Source organism: Solanum verrucosum, unplaced genomic scaffold (assembly GCF_900185275.1).
Source record: "Solanum verrucosum unplaced genomic scaffold, falcon-dt-bn FXZP01000235.1, whole genome shotgun sequence".
In the NCBI taxonomy this organism is placed as follows: domain Eukaryota; kingdom Viridiplantae; phylum Streptophyta; class Magnoliopsida; order Solanales; family Solanaceae; genus Solanum; species Solanum verrucosum.
In genome coordinates, this window is record NW_026019948.1 from 3797529 (window position 1) to 3812688 (window position 15160).

The 15160-nt window shown below is 36.0% G+C and overlaps 1 protein-coding gene across 1 annotated transcript; it reads right to left on the reverse strand.

The window, feature by feature from the left end:
• Positions 1-712: 712 nt before the first annotated feature.
• LOC125812050 (methylcrotonoyl-CoA carboxylase subunit alpha, mitochondrial) lies at positions 713-14707 on the reverse strand. Its single transcript, XM_049491548.1, has 16 exons — positions 14344-14707; positions 12479-12600; positions 11061-11208; positions 10689-10826; positions 10365-10460; positions 10228-10287; positions 7079-7171; positions 6896-7007; positions 5166-5270; positions 4126-4262; positions 3778-4012; positions 3531-3688; positions 3313-3429; positions 2502-2744; positions 2297-2392; positions 713-966 (listed from the first exon to the last, which is right to left on the reverse strand). The coding sequence occupies exons 1-16, from the start codon at positions 14680-14682 to the stop codon at positions 961-963; spliced, it is 2205 nt and encodes a 734-aa protein (XP_049347505.1). The 5' UTR covers positions 14683-14707; the 3' UTR covers positions 713-960.
• Between the last annotated feature and the right edge of the window lie 453 nt (positions 14708-15160).

Below are 15160 nucleotides of genomic sequence, written 5' to 3' on the forward strand. Positions count from 1 at the left end.
AATAAATTTTTTTGTCTATGTTATCCAAAAGGCATAAGTTCTGGCTTTTGCCTATAAGAAAGAAGTTGTAGTCAATTGAACAAATATCAACTTCTGCTTTATAATCAAAGATAATTTATGTCTGATGGGCATAAAATTTTCAAGCGGAGCCAAAAATAATCAAGACCACCTATAAGGAGGGCATTTTGTGAACTTAACTCTACTTAGCTTATGCAAATGATTCGGCCCAAAATTGGGTCTGTGTTCAATTCACCAAGTTTACCTGTCCGAAGTAAATTGAAGATAAGATTATCATGTAAAACTCCACATCCTTAAATCTACTAAAATTTATAAAATACCTCTAACACAATGTTTGAATATTCCTGTAGATTTGTCAAGTTTGACGTTCAAATTGCAACGGATCAAACAAATGAAACAGAAAGCTGTACTGCTAGGGAGATTATTCAATAGTTGCAAGGGAAACAATCGTACAAGCTGCAAAGAAGCGTCACAGTTGATTACGTTGTTTGTTAAAAACATGTAGTCTCCAAACAGCAGACCCACAGTTTTCTTCCGTGGAATAGTTTCACTGCTGAGTTCAAAATGAAAGAGAAAATGGAGAACTAAGCATCACTAATGACGAATTGACGGTAAAAATGATAGAACATGAGAAACAGGACAAAGCAAAGCACGTTTTTTTTCTTGCAATACCTAAACTAGTAACTTTCAGAAGTAAGCAGAAAGAACTTTGCTTGTATATCTTAGAAATGCATGAGCAACCATTGATCATATACCACTAATCTGGACAAATTTTGAGCTGGAAAGTCATTTACAAGTAAATGTATTTGAAATACAGAAGATGAAACTCCAAGAGATTTTACATCTCAATGTTGTTATTCTTATACCTATTGGATGTACAGTCCTCATAGGAAGGTCATAAATACAGTTGTGTAGAATGATGTCATAGCCTCGGGATATATTTCAGTCCTGTCAAAGAGTAGAACAACTAATTTAGCATATGCTCTCACCATTATATACTGATATAGTAATGATATTGATGCAACATGAAAGAATGTCCATTCAAATTAACATACTTCTTCACAAGAGAGTAAAGAATCCTTAGATAAAAGGATCTACACTGTTAAAACCCTTCAAAATCCCTGCCGCACCCGTGTTGATACGACACGATTTGGGCGTGGAAGTGGAATCCACACAGATTTGGTCAACTTACTTTACATGCTTTAGCTACATTGATGACCAAGAATTGAGTTGGTATTGGGTTTATGTATATACAATTATACAAATAGTTATATAAAATAAGAGAACACTTTCTTATTACACGAGATAACTTATGAATAAAATGTTAGGTGTTTATAAGAAATTAAATTTTATTAGTTTTAGTTCGAAAACTTTAGTTAACCAAAATATATTCTTATATGAGTATATATGTCGTAATAGACATCAATTGGTCGTATGTCAGCATCAGAATCCGCACTCGGATCCATATCCCGGAATCTTAAAATTTATGTAATGAAGAATCTGACCTCTAGATCTGCAACTGTTACCTTCCGAGCAACATAGATAAGGATATTTGGCCCAAGCAGGAGTTAAGATGACTTTTGACCCAAAATGTGGGCTAGTTATGACACCTATGCATATGTTTTGCAGGCTTTTAGAAGTCTTAAATACATTTTTTAGTAAAATCAACAAGCGGCGAAAAGGATTAGTACCAGCCACCAAACAAAGATGGAAGACAGCATTGTCAAGGAATAACGAGGATGGCAAGCAAAAAGGAAAAAGACCGAGGAGGTTAGAATACAACAGAAAAGATGATTAGATACAAAGAGCGAGCTAGCATGGTTGACTCAAATTTTGCAAGTTTTCAAAGTGATATTTTGATCTTCTCTGGAGTAACATTATGAATCATAGTATACCCAACAAGATTAAGAATAAAGTTCTCACTTCATTATGCAAAGTAGACAATCAACCTAAACATGCAGAATCATGTGCATGAAAATTTTGACTAAGCAAATCAAGGATATATATAGGAATACTCTTAGTGCCCTTTTGCTTCCCCAAAACCACTTCTTGTTGTGACTTTGTTATGTTATCAATTCTCTTTGAGAAATTCATTCATCAATGAGAATATAATGATATCTAGCATTCATGTTATCCTACTTTTGCTTGATGCCCAGAATGTTAAAAAAAGCCATAGCAGCCTGATGCTTGTTCCCAACGTTTAAAATGTTCTATGCAATATTTATTATTAAATATAAATGTGAATGAAGTCCATAAATCTAAAGAAGAGAAGATTAACCTTGAGAGCAAAGAGTTTAACACCATCTTGGACCGATTGGCCCACTTTGACTTCAAGCCCTCTTACATAACCATTAGCTGGTGCTTTCACGACATGCTACTCATAGACAATGTAAAGGGCAGCAAAAGCAATAAATTAGAACCAGCCAAAACAATTAAGCCACTCAAGAGATGTTAATCTTAAGCTGTGGTTGTAATATACACACCTCCATCTTCATTGCTTCTAATACCAACACAGGTTGTCCCTCCTGAACTTTCTCCCCATCCTTCACCAATACTTTAACCACTAGCCCAGCCATGGGTGCAATCACGGTGCCAGAAGGATAAGATGTCACCACCCTAGCAGGCTTGTCTATTGTTTCGTCGTCGTCATAGATTTCAAGGCCCATCCTTTGTTTAAAGTGATGTTGAGAGTCGCCATGCCAGATGTGAATATGCTCAATTTGATCCTGCAAAAATGGAAGTTTGGCTAACTAAATTTGGATCAGGTTTTTCCTTGGCAATCACTGCATTCTTGATCAAGGGGCATCAGATTCTCATGAACCAAGACTAAATGTGCTAAAGATATGCAAATCCTTTATTTTTAGTCCAAATTGTATTTAGTGGACTAAGTTGCACCATTCCAACACTCCCTGGAAAAAATCTACACCTAGGATCACTAGAAGGTTAATCTTTCTCGCTTCTTTTTTCTTTTTCATTGGTTAGACTAGATTGAAAATGGTGTTAGAAACCAGTGTTCTTAATAGCAAAATGCGCCCAAAAAAAAGTCCATAGGGCCTGAAGCAAAAAGTGAGAAGACAAGTGCATGCTTCTTTGAAGTGAAGTGCACAATTCACAATCTTAAACAACACCTAATGTACATAAATTTAGTGCTATAATGGATCACATTGTTGTGCAATGTTAGGCATTTTAATAACTCCAGCCTCAGCCTACACATAGTTGTGTACTTGTCAGTCAATATGTATGCCAGGGGCCCAGGACAGCTTGAAGATAAGGACCTGAAATATAAGGTGTTACCTTGGAGTAAGCTGCCAAGCAGACATTCAGGCTTAGACCATCCACTTCAACTCTGTAGTCATTGTTGCTTAGTTGTGTCACTTGGATCTCCAAACCAGGGGAATTGCTTTCTCCTGTCTAAAGATATAGATTATTTTGCTGCAAATGGAAAAACTTAAAGGCAAAAACAAGCTCAACTGTAGTCATTCTGTTATATCAAACAGAGAAATTATCATTACCTCAACTAGGTATTTCCCATCTGGCAAATAGGTAATGGAGACTGTTAAAAGATTTGAACCGCTAATACTGTATTGATTCTCCCATTCAAGATCCACTGTTCGCTTAGCAAAATGATTGATTCTGAATGGAGGATTACCATACCACAAATGAAGGCCTCCTGCTTAAGAGAACATATCAATAAACTATGCATCAGCTGTTCGTACTAAAGCATGCCTTTGCTAAACACAACAGGATATTAGTATTCACCAGGAGCCTTATCCTTCAATGTTGCAAGTTCATTTTGGCAAATGCATGCAGCTACAATGGATGCAGCATGTTTGGCAGCACTCTCAGCTTTTTCCGCTGATATTGAATTGGAACCGTCTATGAACAGATCATCCTTGTACCGCTCAATAAAATGAGTTTCTACTTCACCATTTTGAAAAGCCCTATGACTGGCAAGCTTAATGATAAAGTCTATATTGGTGGGTAAACCTGCAACCTTCATTAAATGAGCAGTGATTAGATCTCAATTACTAGAGTATTCTTCATTCTAAACTATTTATTCTGAATCATTACCTGCAAAACAGGTCAACACAAAAAAAAAAATCATACCTGAAACTTTGACAAGCAATCCTTCATTTTTATCAGTGCTGAAAGGCGGTCCTGTCCCCATACTACTAGCTTTGCAATCATGGGATCATAATGCATGCTTACTGTGTCCCCTTCCTCCACTCCAGTCTCAACTCTTACTGCAATTATGTATTAAAGTCATGCGAGTGCAAAATATACAGCTTAACTATAGTTAGCAATTTGCATAATCAGAAACGCAAATAAACTGATAGATGATCAGCAGAGAATCCTCTATGGGCTAGGCTCAGAACTTCATTAAACTATAGCAACTAGCTTTAGTAAATATGTTATTGTATCAGTCAGAAAACTGTTGAATCAGCCACTGATGCTTGTGTAACAGGTAGGCGGCAGTGCAGCCCTTCCCCAGACCCTGCATGAACCTGGGATGCTTCGGGGACCGGGCTGTCCTTTTTTTATCAGCCAGCAAATTGAGCAACCTAGCTTGATACTTCAAAGGCCGTGAAGTAATTGACAACTCGCTGGAGTTGAAGAGCTTTTGGCAAGGCAGTGTAAAAGGAAATCCAGCTGGGGAGAGGCCCTAATTTTAGTTCTGAGTCAAATGATTCCATATAACAATTTTGACATAAAAACGCTGATAGATCTCCCAGAAATCCATTCATACATTTTTTCTGAGTGGATGGAGTTTTTAGATGGCAATTCATTTTTTATATGTAACAGCAACTCATCAGAAATGTGAGAATGGGTAGCAAGTGCTGGTATTCCTATATAACACCAAATAAGCAGTTATGCATCTGGTGGTACATTTTGCAGCTATGGTCATGTTTTTTACATGGACTTGTTTCACATTTAAGATTTGATGCTAGTAGAGTTAGAAAAACAATCTACACAAGTCAAGGAACAAAGTGTAGTTGATATAGTAAAAGAGTTAAAAGAACTGCTAAAATATCTTGCATCCCTCTGGAAAAATTGAGGGTTCTATCATGTTTCCTCAGTGGCAACCCACTTAAAGGAGGCCTAATGTAACATTTCATAAATAAGATGATCATAGTATGGATCCGCACCTGTTGATGTAGCTGTAACAGGACAATAATGATGAAGAACACCAGTTGCTGGAAGAAATCCTTTCGGAACATTTTCAGCATAAATTCGGGCTTCAAAAGCATGACCTAGCATCAAACTGACAAACATTAGCATCTACGAATTCTCCCATATGCTCTAGGGTTAACATTAACTTAAAACTCCTATATTTGATTCCAGTAATAAGAGTATCCCGCAGCAGTTTACTTCAGAGAACATTTTTCATGAATGAATTCCACTGATAAATTATATTAAGCTCATATTGTGCTAGTCCAAGTTTGAAATGGGAAACTTTCCTGAACCATGTCCATGCACTGACTACATTAATGAGAAGAATTTTTTTGTTATAATGAAACACATTTCTTTCCATGGGTTAAGGGGTTGTTTGGTTGTTGGTTAGAGTTGTACATGTATTAGTAATGCAGAGGATAGAGATTAGTTATGAGGGAATATATGTACTATTTTGTGCAGAATAGTAGATAGAATAACTAATTTATGGATAACTAAACCCTGCATAAAAGGGGGAGCTCCTAGGGAGAGGTAAGAAGAAACCTCATTTGCTTGCTAGTTAGAGTTGTACATGTATTAGTAACACAGGGATAGAGATTAGTTATGAGGGAATTTATATATTATTTCATGCAAGTTCTATTTTTACCCCTTCCTAGGAGCTCCCCCTTTTATGCAGGGGTTTAGTTATTCATTTATTAGTTATCCTATCTTCTACCTTGCATAAATAATACATAGATTCCCTCATAACGTATACAGGTATTAGTTATGTGTTTTGTAAATAGGTAACCTAACACAGTACTTGGTGTGCTGAATTTTATACACAGTAACTAAAATGCTACCAAACATGGTACTAGTTATGTTGGTTTTACTACATGAATAATTCACCTCCTAACCAACAATCAAGAGAAAGTACTCGATTTGGATTGTGATGTTGAAGACTATAGAAATGTCAATACCACCCAAAAGTTATGCTTTTCATTGAGCATTACTGGATCCAGTTATGCTACAAAGATGGTATTATATTAATCAAGATTCAAGGCATCACTTCCAGTAAATGGTTCTCAATTTCAGATAAGCCTTTGAGTCACTGTCGATATTATGACATTAAAATAAGTTTCTGTTTTATCTTCTTTGAAAAAGAACAGACATATCAGTTAAACTTATGTGCAAGTGGTTGTTCTAATGATTCAAGTATTTATCCCTTTTTTAAGATAAGAAATTTCATAAAAAGACCATGTTGGTGCAAAAAGAAATACAGTACAATCTGTGCTTATGACTCTGCTCAAGTCATCCATCACTTTCCACCAAGTTTGACCAGCTATCCTACAACATGTTATTTATCTCTTTACATCAAAAAATACAAGTGAAATAGAAAAAATCTATAAATATTTTTTACTCCAATCTCACTATTATATGAGACAACCTCCAACTTTAACTTAAGGGTGTCAACAAAACTTTTAAGCTACAGTATGTAATGGAACTAAATTTCTTTGAGTCTAAGCAATTTTCAAATCCTAAGCAAACTTTTACATTCCAGGGAAGTAAAAGGAACATTATATATTAAGAATCGTTCTATCGAATCGTATGCAGTCTTGGTATATCTAGGTAAATAACTCTAGCTTCGTCCAGCAGATCCTACCGAGCAAGCACTTTGCATAAATCTATTAGAGAACAGTAAAGCAAGTTAACCAATGTAAACTCTAACCTGAAAATGGCACCTCTGACTGAGTTAAGGGAAGAGGCTCCCCATTTGCAACACGTATTTGCCACTCTACAAGATCTTGACCAACAATCATCTCTGTAACTGGATGTTCAACCTGACAGAGAATGATTATATCCTCTGCTCTACTGCTACAAGAAGGGAAGGGCATAGACTAATCAAAAGTACCTGAAGACGGGTGTTCATCTCCATAAAATGAAATTGTCCAGATTGTGTATCAACTATAAACTCAACAGTTCCTGCACTGTGGTAATTGACTGCCTTCAAACATAATGGAGGGGATGTCAGGTGAGGAGTAGCAATTGAGAACAATACTGAAAAAAGATGTCAACAGAGAGCAGACAGCACCAGAGAACAGATCATAATATGAGAGGTTTTTCCACAGAACATCTCTTCCAAACAGAAGGATAGTGATACTAATTGATCAAGAATTAACTTTATCATAACAGAATCTCTATAGGAACTGAATACTACAATAACACTTCACACAAGAGCGAGCGAGAGGGGAGGGGGGAATATATCAATACACGATAGAGAGAGAAAATGGAGATATTCGTTTTATTGGTCACCTAAAGGCAATATGGTAGAATGCCTTTCAAACTCAAATCTCCTTACAAAAATAAAGATAACAAAATTACTTAGCAAAAAAAGGAGAAACTAATTACTAATCAAAGATGCAGGTTAACCTCAGCAGTCAAATATGGCTCTTAATTCACTACTATCTATATCAAGCTTCATCCTTGTTTTAGACAAGAACTAGAACCATCATATAACACGATGCTGAGCTAGCATAATCCAATCCCCTAGTGCAGATATAAGCTTTAACAGTCTGAACTTCAAGTCAATAAAGCCACTGACCGTTTTTTCCCTGCTAGCCGTAGAATACATTGCTTTACTTGTAAAACAAGGAATTATCTGCACATGGACCTCTACCCTAAAATTTTATCCCTCCTGCTCTTCAGAACGGAAAATACACACAAAAATGCCCTTCATCTGTTACCGCCTAAGCATACCCTTTGCCTTCTGCTACCAACTGATATGCACCCAGTTTGGTAATATTACCTCCTAGCTTTAAAATTGTCCAAATGCTGCCCCTCCAGAAGTGTACACTTTTCCACTTCTCCTTTGTGACGTGATACTATTTCTTGCATTAATCAGACATACAAACACAATTACAGATATTTATTCCAAAGACATCTTCACTTGAGTTTTTCTGAGAAGGAATAGTGTAGTTAAGACGTACGCAAAAAGGCAATCTACGGATTGCAACCTCAAGGTGCTTCATCTCCTAAGGCTTGGTATGAAGCACTCACCGATTCTTTGATTCAAATGGGGTTCCAGATGGCTGAGTCTGATAATTCTTTTTTTTGTTCTACACAATTGGGAGTTACTATTTATATTTTGATATATGTGGATGACATCATACTCACCAGACGTAATGAAACACTCATTCAACAAGTCAATTACCTCTCTTTCCAAAGAGCTTTTTCTTAAATATCTTGGTTTACTGGACCATTTCTTGGCCATGAGGTACAAGGATGCAAAAACGGTTTGTTCCACAATCGATCCACGCATATGGAGGTGGTGTTACATGACATTCTGATGTAAGAACACAAAGGCATTCAGTCACCCATGAGCATCTCTGCAACACTACAAGTTGGTGAGGAGCCTCCAAAACTGATGGCAACGAGTATAGGAGTGTGCTTTATAAGCTTTAGTACCTTTTGTTTACCAGACCTAACATCATACATTCAGTCTACAGGCTTACTCAGTTCAACACCTCACTTTCTATGGTTTACTAGAAGGCAATTAAATGTATCCTTCAATATCTAAAAGAAACATCAAGTATGGTATTCATACTTCCCACAACAATTGCTTGCGCTCTATGCCTATGTAGATGTTGATTGGGCAGGTGATATCAATGATAGCCATTTGATCTCAATGTTGTCAAAGGCGCATGTAAGCCCTGAAGTGAGCTCAAAATGTCTTGAGTGTTTTGCCTCGCTTAATCTGCAAATTCAGTATCGTCATCAAGGCTCTAAGACATACTTTTCCTTGCCGATGAGAGTTTCCGGAAGATGCGACAATAAACAATTGACATTTCACTTTATCATAAAAAAACAATTTCTTTGTCCATATATTTTTTATTCTTGCTTATAATTATTAGTCTTGGACTAATATACATATTTGTATTTTTTTTCTCCATTTGAGCCTATTTTCATTAAAGCCCACACTTCATTTGCGCTTTGTACTTAAAGCCCCAACAGACCTTAGAGCATTATTGCGCTTTTTGCTTTTGATAACATTGCTTGATCTCTGATTACATTTTTTATCGAGGCACAACGCCTATTTCCTAGTGTTCTAGTAAGCAACTACTACTCCTGCTCCTCCTCCACTGAGGCTGAGTATCGTCCGGTAGCTTCTGCATTGTCTTAAATGAACTGGATCACCCACTTGCTCAAGGACCTTCATGTGCTGCTCTCTGCTCCTATAGTACTTAGTGATAACCCTTGGGGTCACGTACATTCCAAAAATCTAGTACGTCATACCAAAATGAAGCACCTTGAGGTTGATCTTCACTTTGTTCGCAACCAAGTACACAATGGCCTAATCCGAGTATTCCTTGTCCACTCCACTGAACAACTTGTAGATCCACTCACCAAACCATTGTCCAAGCCCACCTTCTAGCGCATGGTTCCTAAGTTAGGTGGTGTATCTTCACAAGTTCACACCTAACTTGAGGGGGGTATAGAAGTGTATGTACTACTCATCACTTGTACATTTGGATGAGTCCTACTGCTCAGCACTTGTTGTGCATTAGGATGAGTCCTCTTTAGTTATTTTAGGCTTTAATTTCCTATTCACAATATTTTATCGTTCAGTTAGTTTGTTTCCATATTGTTTATATGCTCCTAGATTCTAGGAGTTAGCTTAGCACAACTTGTTTCATTTCCTTTGTATATAAACTCTTTGAGCTCATTATATATACACATTTTTTCATTCTACTTCTCTGCAATTATAGTTGTTTGCCTCCTTATATGACCTTGGGCAATCGTCACCTCATGAGCTAACTTTTGGGTTAAATTAGACCCAAGGTTCATTTCCTCACTGTCATGTTTAAAGTAATTGATGAGACTCGTATACATGCATTACACGATAAATGCTTTATGATAGTTAAAGATGAGAACACATTTTTCTTGATTTCAGATAATCTGTCTCCGACAAGAAAAAGTTAAGGGTATTTAAAAACTAACCACCAATAAACTTGACAATTTCGAGTAGACTATCTAATCTAAAAACAGACAAATTCATCTGACCTTAGCTGCAGATACAGCTGCTTGACCCAGATGGGAGCGGAAGTCAGAGCTCACATTAGGCTGCGTATAACAAAGTTTTGTCAACCTTTTAAGACACTTCAAGAGAAATAAAGAAAATTGTAACAAAAAAGTCTTACAGCTGGAGCTTCTTCTATTATCTTCTGGTGTCTTCGCTGCACACTACAATCTCTCTCATAGAGATGTATTACATTACCTTGTTTATCCCCAAATATCTAACAAAATAAATGTAAGCGAACTAGAATTATATTTATTAAGTATGAAAAGGGGCAAGGCAGGAGAATACAACAACTACAACTAGTATGTCTCAATCTCAAGCTAGTTAGAGGGATTTTTTTAATTCTTTCTTTCCCCCAACTACTTAAGGTTAGCTATTAATCTAACTAGCAAGAAAACAAAAATGGAAAGGACCAAGCAGTCTATCAAAACATAACAAGAGCTACCTGGACTTCTATGTGTCTTGGTTTAGTAATATATTTCTCCAGTAGGATTGTACTTATACCAAATGATGCAGCTGCCTCACGTTGGGCCCCCAAGAATGAGTCCGCAAACTCATTTGGGCTCTGAACAATCCTCATACCCTGAAACAAAACAGGTTAGTAGACATTATTTTCTTTTACTATAGAACACGATAAACAAGAGCATTTCTTCAGATATACTTGAGCTATCCTGTTGGCATTATAAGATTTCTTCTTATAGTGAAATCTTTAATAGAAATGGCCATACACAATAGGATTGAATTGCAAAATTTGTAAGCTAGAAGTTAAGTTTGTTTTCCTTCAGCAAAATAAGTAGTACGTTAACAGAAGGCAGACCTTCCCTCCACCTCCATGGGTTGGCTTAATTAAAATAGGATACCCAATCTTGTCTGCTTCCAACTTCATAAAGTCAATATCTTGCTCATCACCATGATATCCAGGCACAAGTGGAACCCCAGCTGCACCCATTATTCTCTTTGAAGCACTGATGGAAATATCCAGAGAAAGAAAAGAAATAAGCATAAATTGTCAGCATCCAATTGCAGCAACATACTGCTAAATTAAAACTTCACTGAAAGGCTAGCACTTGGCAGTCAAACTGCATTAGAATGTGGTGCAATGTGACAGATCATTTCATAGAACTGCATGCCAGAAACGCTAGTAGGTCAATGAAATGTGATTTAACGTTTGCATATAGACACTCTCTAAGCCATTGCTTAATCAATATGGGAGAAGCTGAAAATATAATTCACGCAGGTGATATAGAACTAACATTTTAAGTCTGGCATGAATTATTGCCATGTTCCATGTTAGTTGCACACAGGACCTTTGCAAATGCGGAGCTTAGCCCCATGAAACACACTTGAGGCTAAAATCAACTTTAAAAATCAATTGCTATGCATAGACAACCACTAATGCTTGCTTTTACGCATAAATCAACATCCCCGTCTCACACAAACACTAACAGCAATCATATTAATCCCAATGTCACAGTCAGCAGTTTTTAAATAGCCAAAATGCATGCAGTAGATGCATATTTCTGTCTGGTGCAAACAGACTCTCTCTGTCCCTAATTACTTGTGCACTTTTCCTTTTTTAGTTGTCCCTAATTACTTGTCCATTTTGACAAATCAAGAAAGGACAATTTTTTTTACCTATACCCTCAATTAATTACTCGGAAAAATGTAGAACTTCTTAAATATCTTAAATTTTAAATTCATCCACTTTATAATTAATAGAGATAAAATGGTAAACTCAATATGTCAATCATTGTTTTCTTAATAGGTGTGTCAATTCAAAAGTGGACAAGTAATTAGGGACAGAGGCAATAATACCCATTTATTCAAGTATTAATGCAGCCAGTTTGAATTGGTGAGATCCTAAATTTCAATCAACCATATTGACACAAAAGCGGGAAGTAATGAGATGAAACATGATTGTCCATGCTCAAAGGAGGGAAAAACTGAAAATTCATAAACAAAAGAAATGAGAAGAACAAACACGGAGCTTCCCTTCTTCCCATTACAGTAGACTTTTAACCTAATTCTTTCTCCTGCTGAAATAGAAAAAGAGTATGAGCAACTTCCTGAGATGATTCATAATCCAAATTCAAAGTTGTGCCTTTTTATCTCCCTCACAAATTAGAACTAGCCATTTGAATGATTCAGCTGTTGTAGCATAAATCAACTTGATAAAAAAACAAGTGGAATACATAGGCATAACATGATAGCAAGTGGAATGGAAATGATCTCAACCTTTTATCACCCATGTCACGGATTGCAGATGCAGGAGGTCCAATAAATAAGAGATTCTCATCCTCACAAAGTTGAGCAAAATCAGCACTTTCAGATAAGAATCCATAACCTGGGTGGATAGCCTAATTATAAAATAAACAAAATGTAAACAAGAGATCCTCTCTGAATGTTTACATGTTGGCAATCATTTAATCAGCAAAACTTTAATTTAAAAATGTGACAAATTTAAATGTGAATCATGGAATTATCACGAGTCGAACAAGGAAAAGTAAAAGTCTACAGATTTCATAGAAACAAGTATGTTCATTGTATTAACTAGTTTTTTTTTGGAGTTCATGTCAAGTGGCAAGAAAGGCCATGTTTTCTTCTTAAGAAATAAGATATTTGAGGATGCACCATAGCATCACTAAGTTTAGCATCTAGTCCCATTGAACTATACATTAAGACATAGCTGGATCTGATGCACTTACTGACTAGTGTGCAATGTAGTGCACCTGTCAAATATTTTCATATGTTGGATAACTAGGTAAAAGAGAATCATGGAATTGTAGCTTATATCTCCTTTAAAGAAAAGGTAAAGTCAGCTATTTCTAGAGATGTACACCATTATTTCTTCATAACTGTGGTATCCATGTCAACTTGTGCGCACCTCCACTAATTCCACATATACCCACCACCTCCCACAAGCAACAGATACTAGGTAACTTTGTTGACCAAGGCTAGGATGTACATTGCTAAATACAACAATGACTTGAAACACATATCTCCACCATTAAAGGTAAAATGATAAGTATTGCTTTCACATCCGACTTTTAAACTATTACGGTGCCCAAAAGTTAAAAAAACAAGCATCTATATTACACACACTAAAATCATGTTTGATATAACTAATGTATCAAAGTTCTTGCTTGAAGAATACAGTTCTGTCACACACTAAATAATATAACTATTGTATCAAAGTTCTTGCTTGAAGAATACAGTTCTGAGACAACTGAAAAGAACAGATGGAAAGAGTAAGGCCCAGAGACACACTAAAATCATGTTTGATCAAAAGCTATTCTGAAAAATGCTTCTGTCCTAGCTGTAATATCGCTTTTCAATCACCCAAAAGATCATCATTATTCATATTGACATATGCCTAGAATTACATTTCTGAGTTTTAACCACGAATTCCATTGGTACAAACTAGTCAAACATGGTTAACATATTCATCTTCTCTTCGTTCCCTTTTTCATGTTGGAATTTTCCTTTTTTTTCCTTTTTTGGTGGGTGGAGAGGGTGAATCCATTGGTCACCTACATAATGCACTCCTGCTCAGTAAGTACTTATTGGCCTTGAACTTTTTACAAATGAATGAAATAAATCAATTATGGTAGTGCAGAAAAGTTTGAAATATTACATAGTGCTGTCATATAACAGACCTATATATACATATCAATCATTGCAAAATTAATAGTAAATATTAGCATAAATGATGACTCTAGTGTCTTAACAGCACAGAACCCATAAATATTAGCGAGAACACATTATTATTATTACTCCCTATGTCTCAATTTATGTGGAAGGATATAAATTTCAATAGTGAACCAAGTTTCTCTTTGACCATAACTTTTTTATATATATTTTAAGTTATTAATTATGATGATTCGTAGCACTTTTTACATAGTTTTCAAATATACAAATTTTATTACAAAAAATTTAAAGCTTCTTTGTCCAAATTAATGATTTAGAAGTTTGAATCTCAAAATTCCAACTGTACCACACACACTTCACATTTCAATTAGAAGCCAATGAAAGTGTCCAAAAATACTCAATCAATTCATTACATAATCGAGTAAGAGAATCGAAAGAGCATTATCATATACCTGAGCTCCAGATTTATTAGCAACTTCAATAATAGCAGAAGAATTCAAATAGCTCAAACGAGCAGGAGGAGGACCGATACGAAAAGCCTCATCGGCGGATTTCACATGTAAGCTATCTCTATCCGCATCACTGTAAACTGCAACAGTACGAAGCCCTAATCTCTTAGCAGTTCTAATAATTCTACAAGCAATTTCACCTCTATTAGCTATGAGTATTTTCTCAATCCGTTGATTATTCGAACTCTTTATCGCCGGCGTCGTGGCGTAAAGCGATGATTGTTGAGAAATGTAGGGTTTTGTGTGTACTTTTCGCCGGAGTATGAACGCCACCATCGACATTGTTATGAAGAGAAATGGTTAGCTTTCCTAAAGGAAAATGACGGTGAAAGAGAATTTAAAGATGAATTTTATTTCTTTACTAATTTAAGAAAGAAGTTTAATCCAATATGACGTGGAGATGTTGTGGCGATTGCAGTGCAAGTTTTAAATTCAGAGTACTGGCGAATGGGAAAAGATTTGACAACGATATTTGTTCTGCTTCTACGAAAGGATAAATAAATAAGGGAAAAGGCTCAAATATGCCATCGAACTTTTAAAAAAGGCTCATTTATGTCATCCGTTAAAGGTTTGGCTCATCTATGTCATTATGGTTTAAGAAAAGGCTCATTCATGCCATTATTTTTTAACGGTGGTTTTGCAAAACCATTTTTTATACGTGATCAATTATAATTCGGCCACGTCATTTTTTTTTTATAATAAAAAATCAAAATTCTGAACAAACATTTTTTGCAAAACCATTTTTTACACGTGGCCAATT

Bases quoted from the DNA above. Each gene is read 5' to 3' on its own strand.
- LOC125812050 (XM_049491548.1), bottom strand. From the start codon at position 14,682: ATGTCGATGGTGGCGTTCATACTCCGGCGAAAAGTACACACAAAACCC. The intron at 12,601-14,343 runs GTATATGATAAT...TTTTATAATTAG, and splicing joins CTAATAAATCTGGAGCTCAG to GCTATCCACCCAGGTTATGG. The intron at 4,263-5,165 runs GTGCGGATCCAT...ACATAATTGCAG, and splicing joins TGTTACAGCTACATCAACAG to TAAGAGTTGAGACTGGAGTG.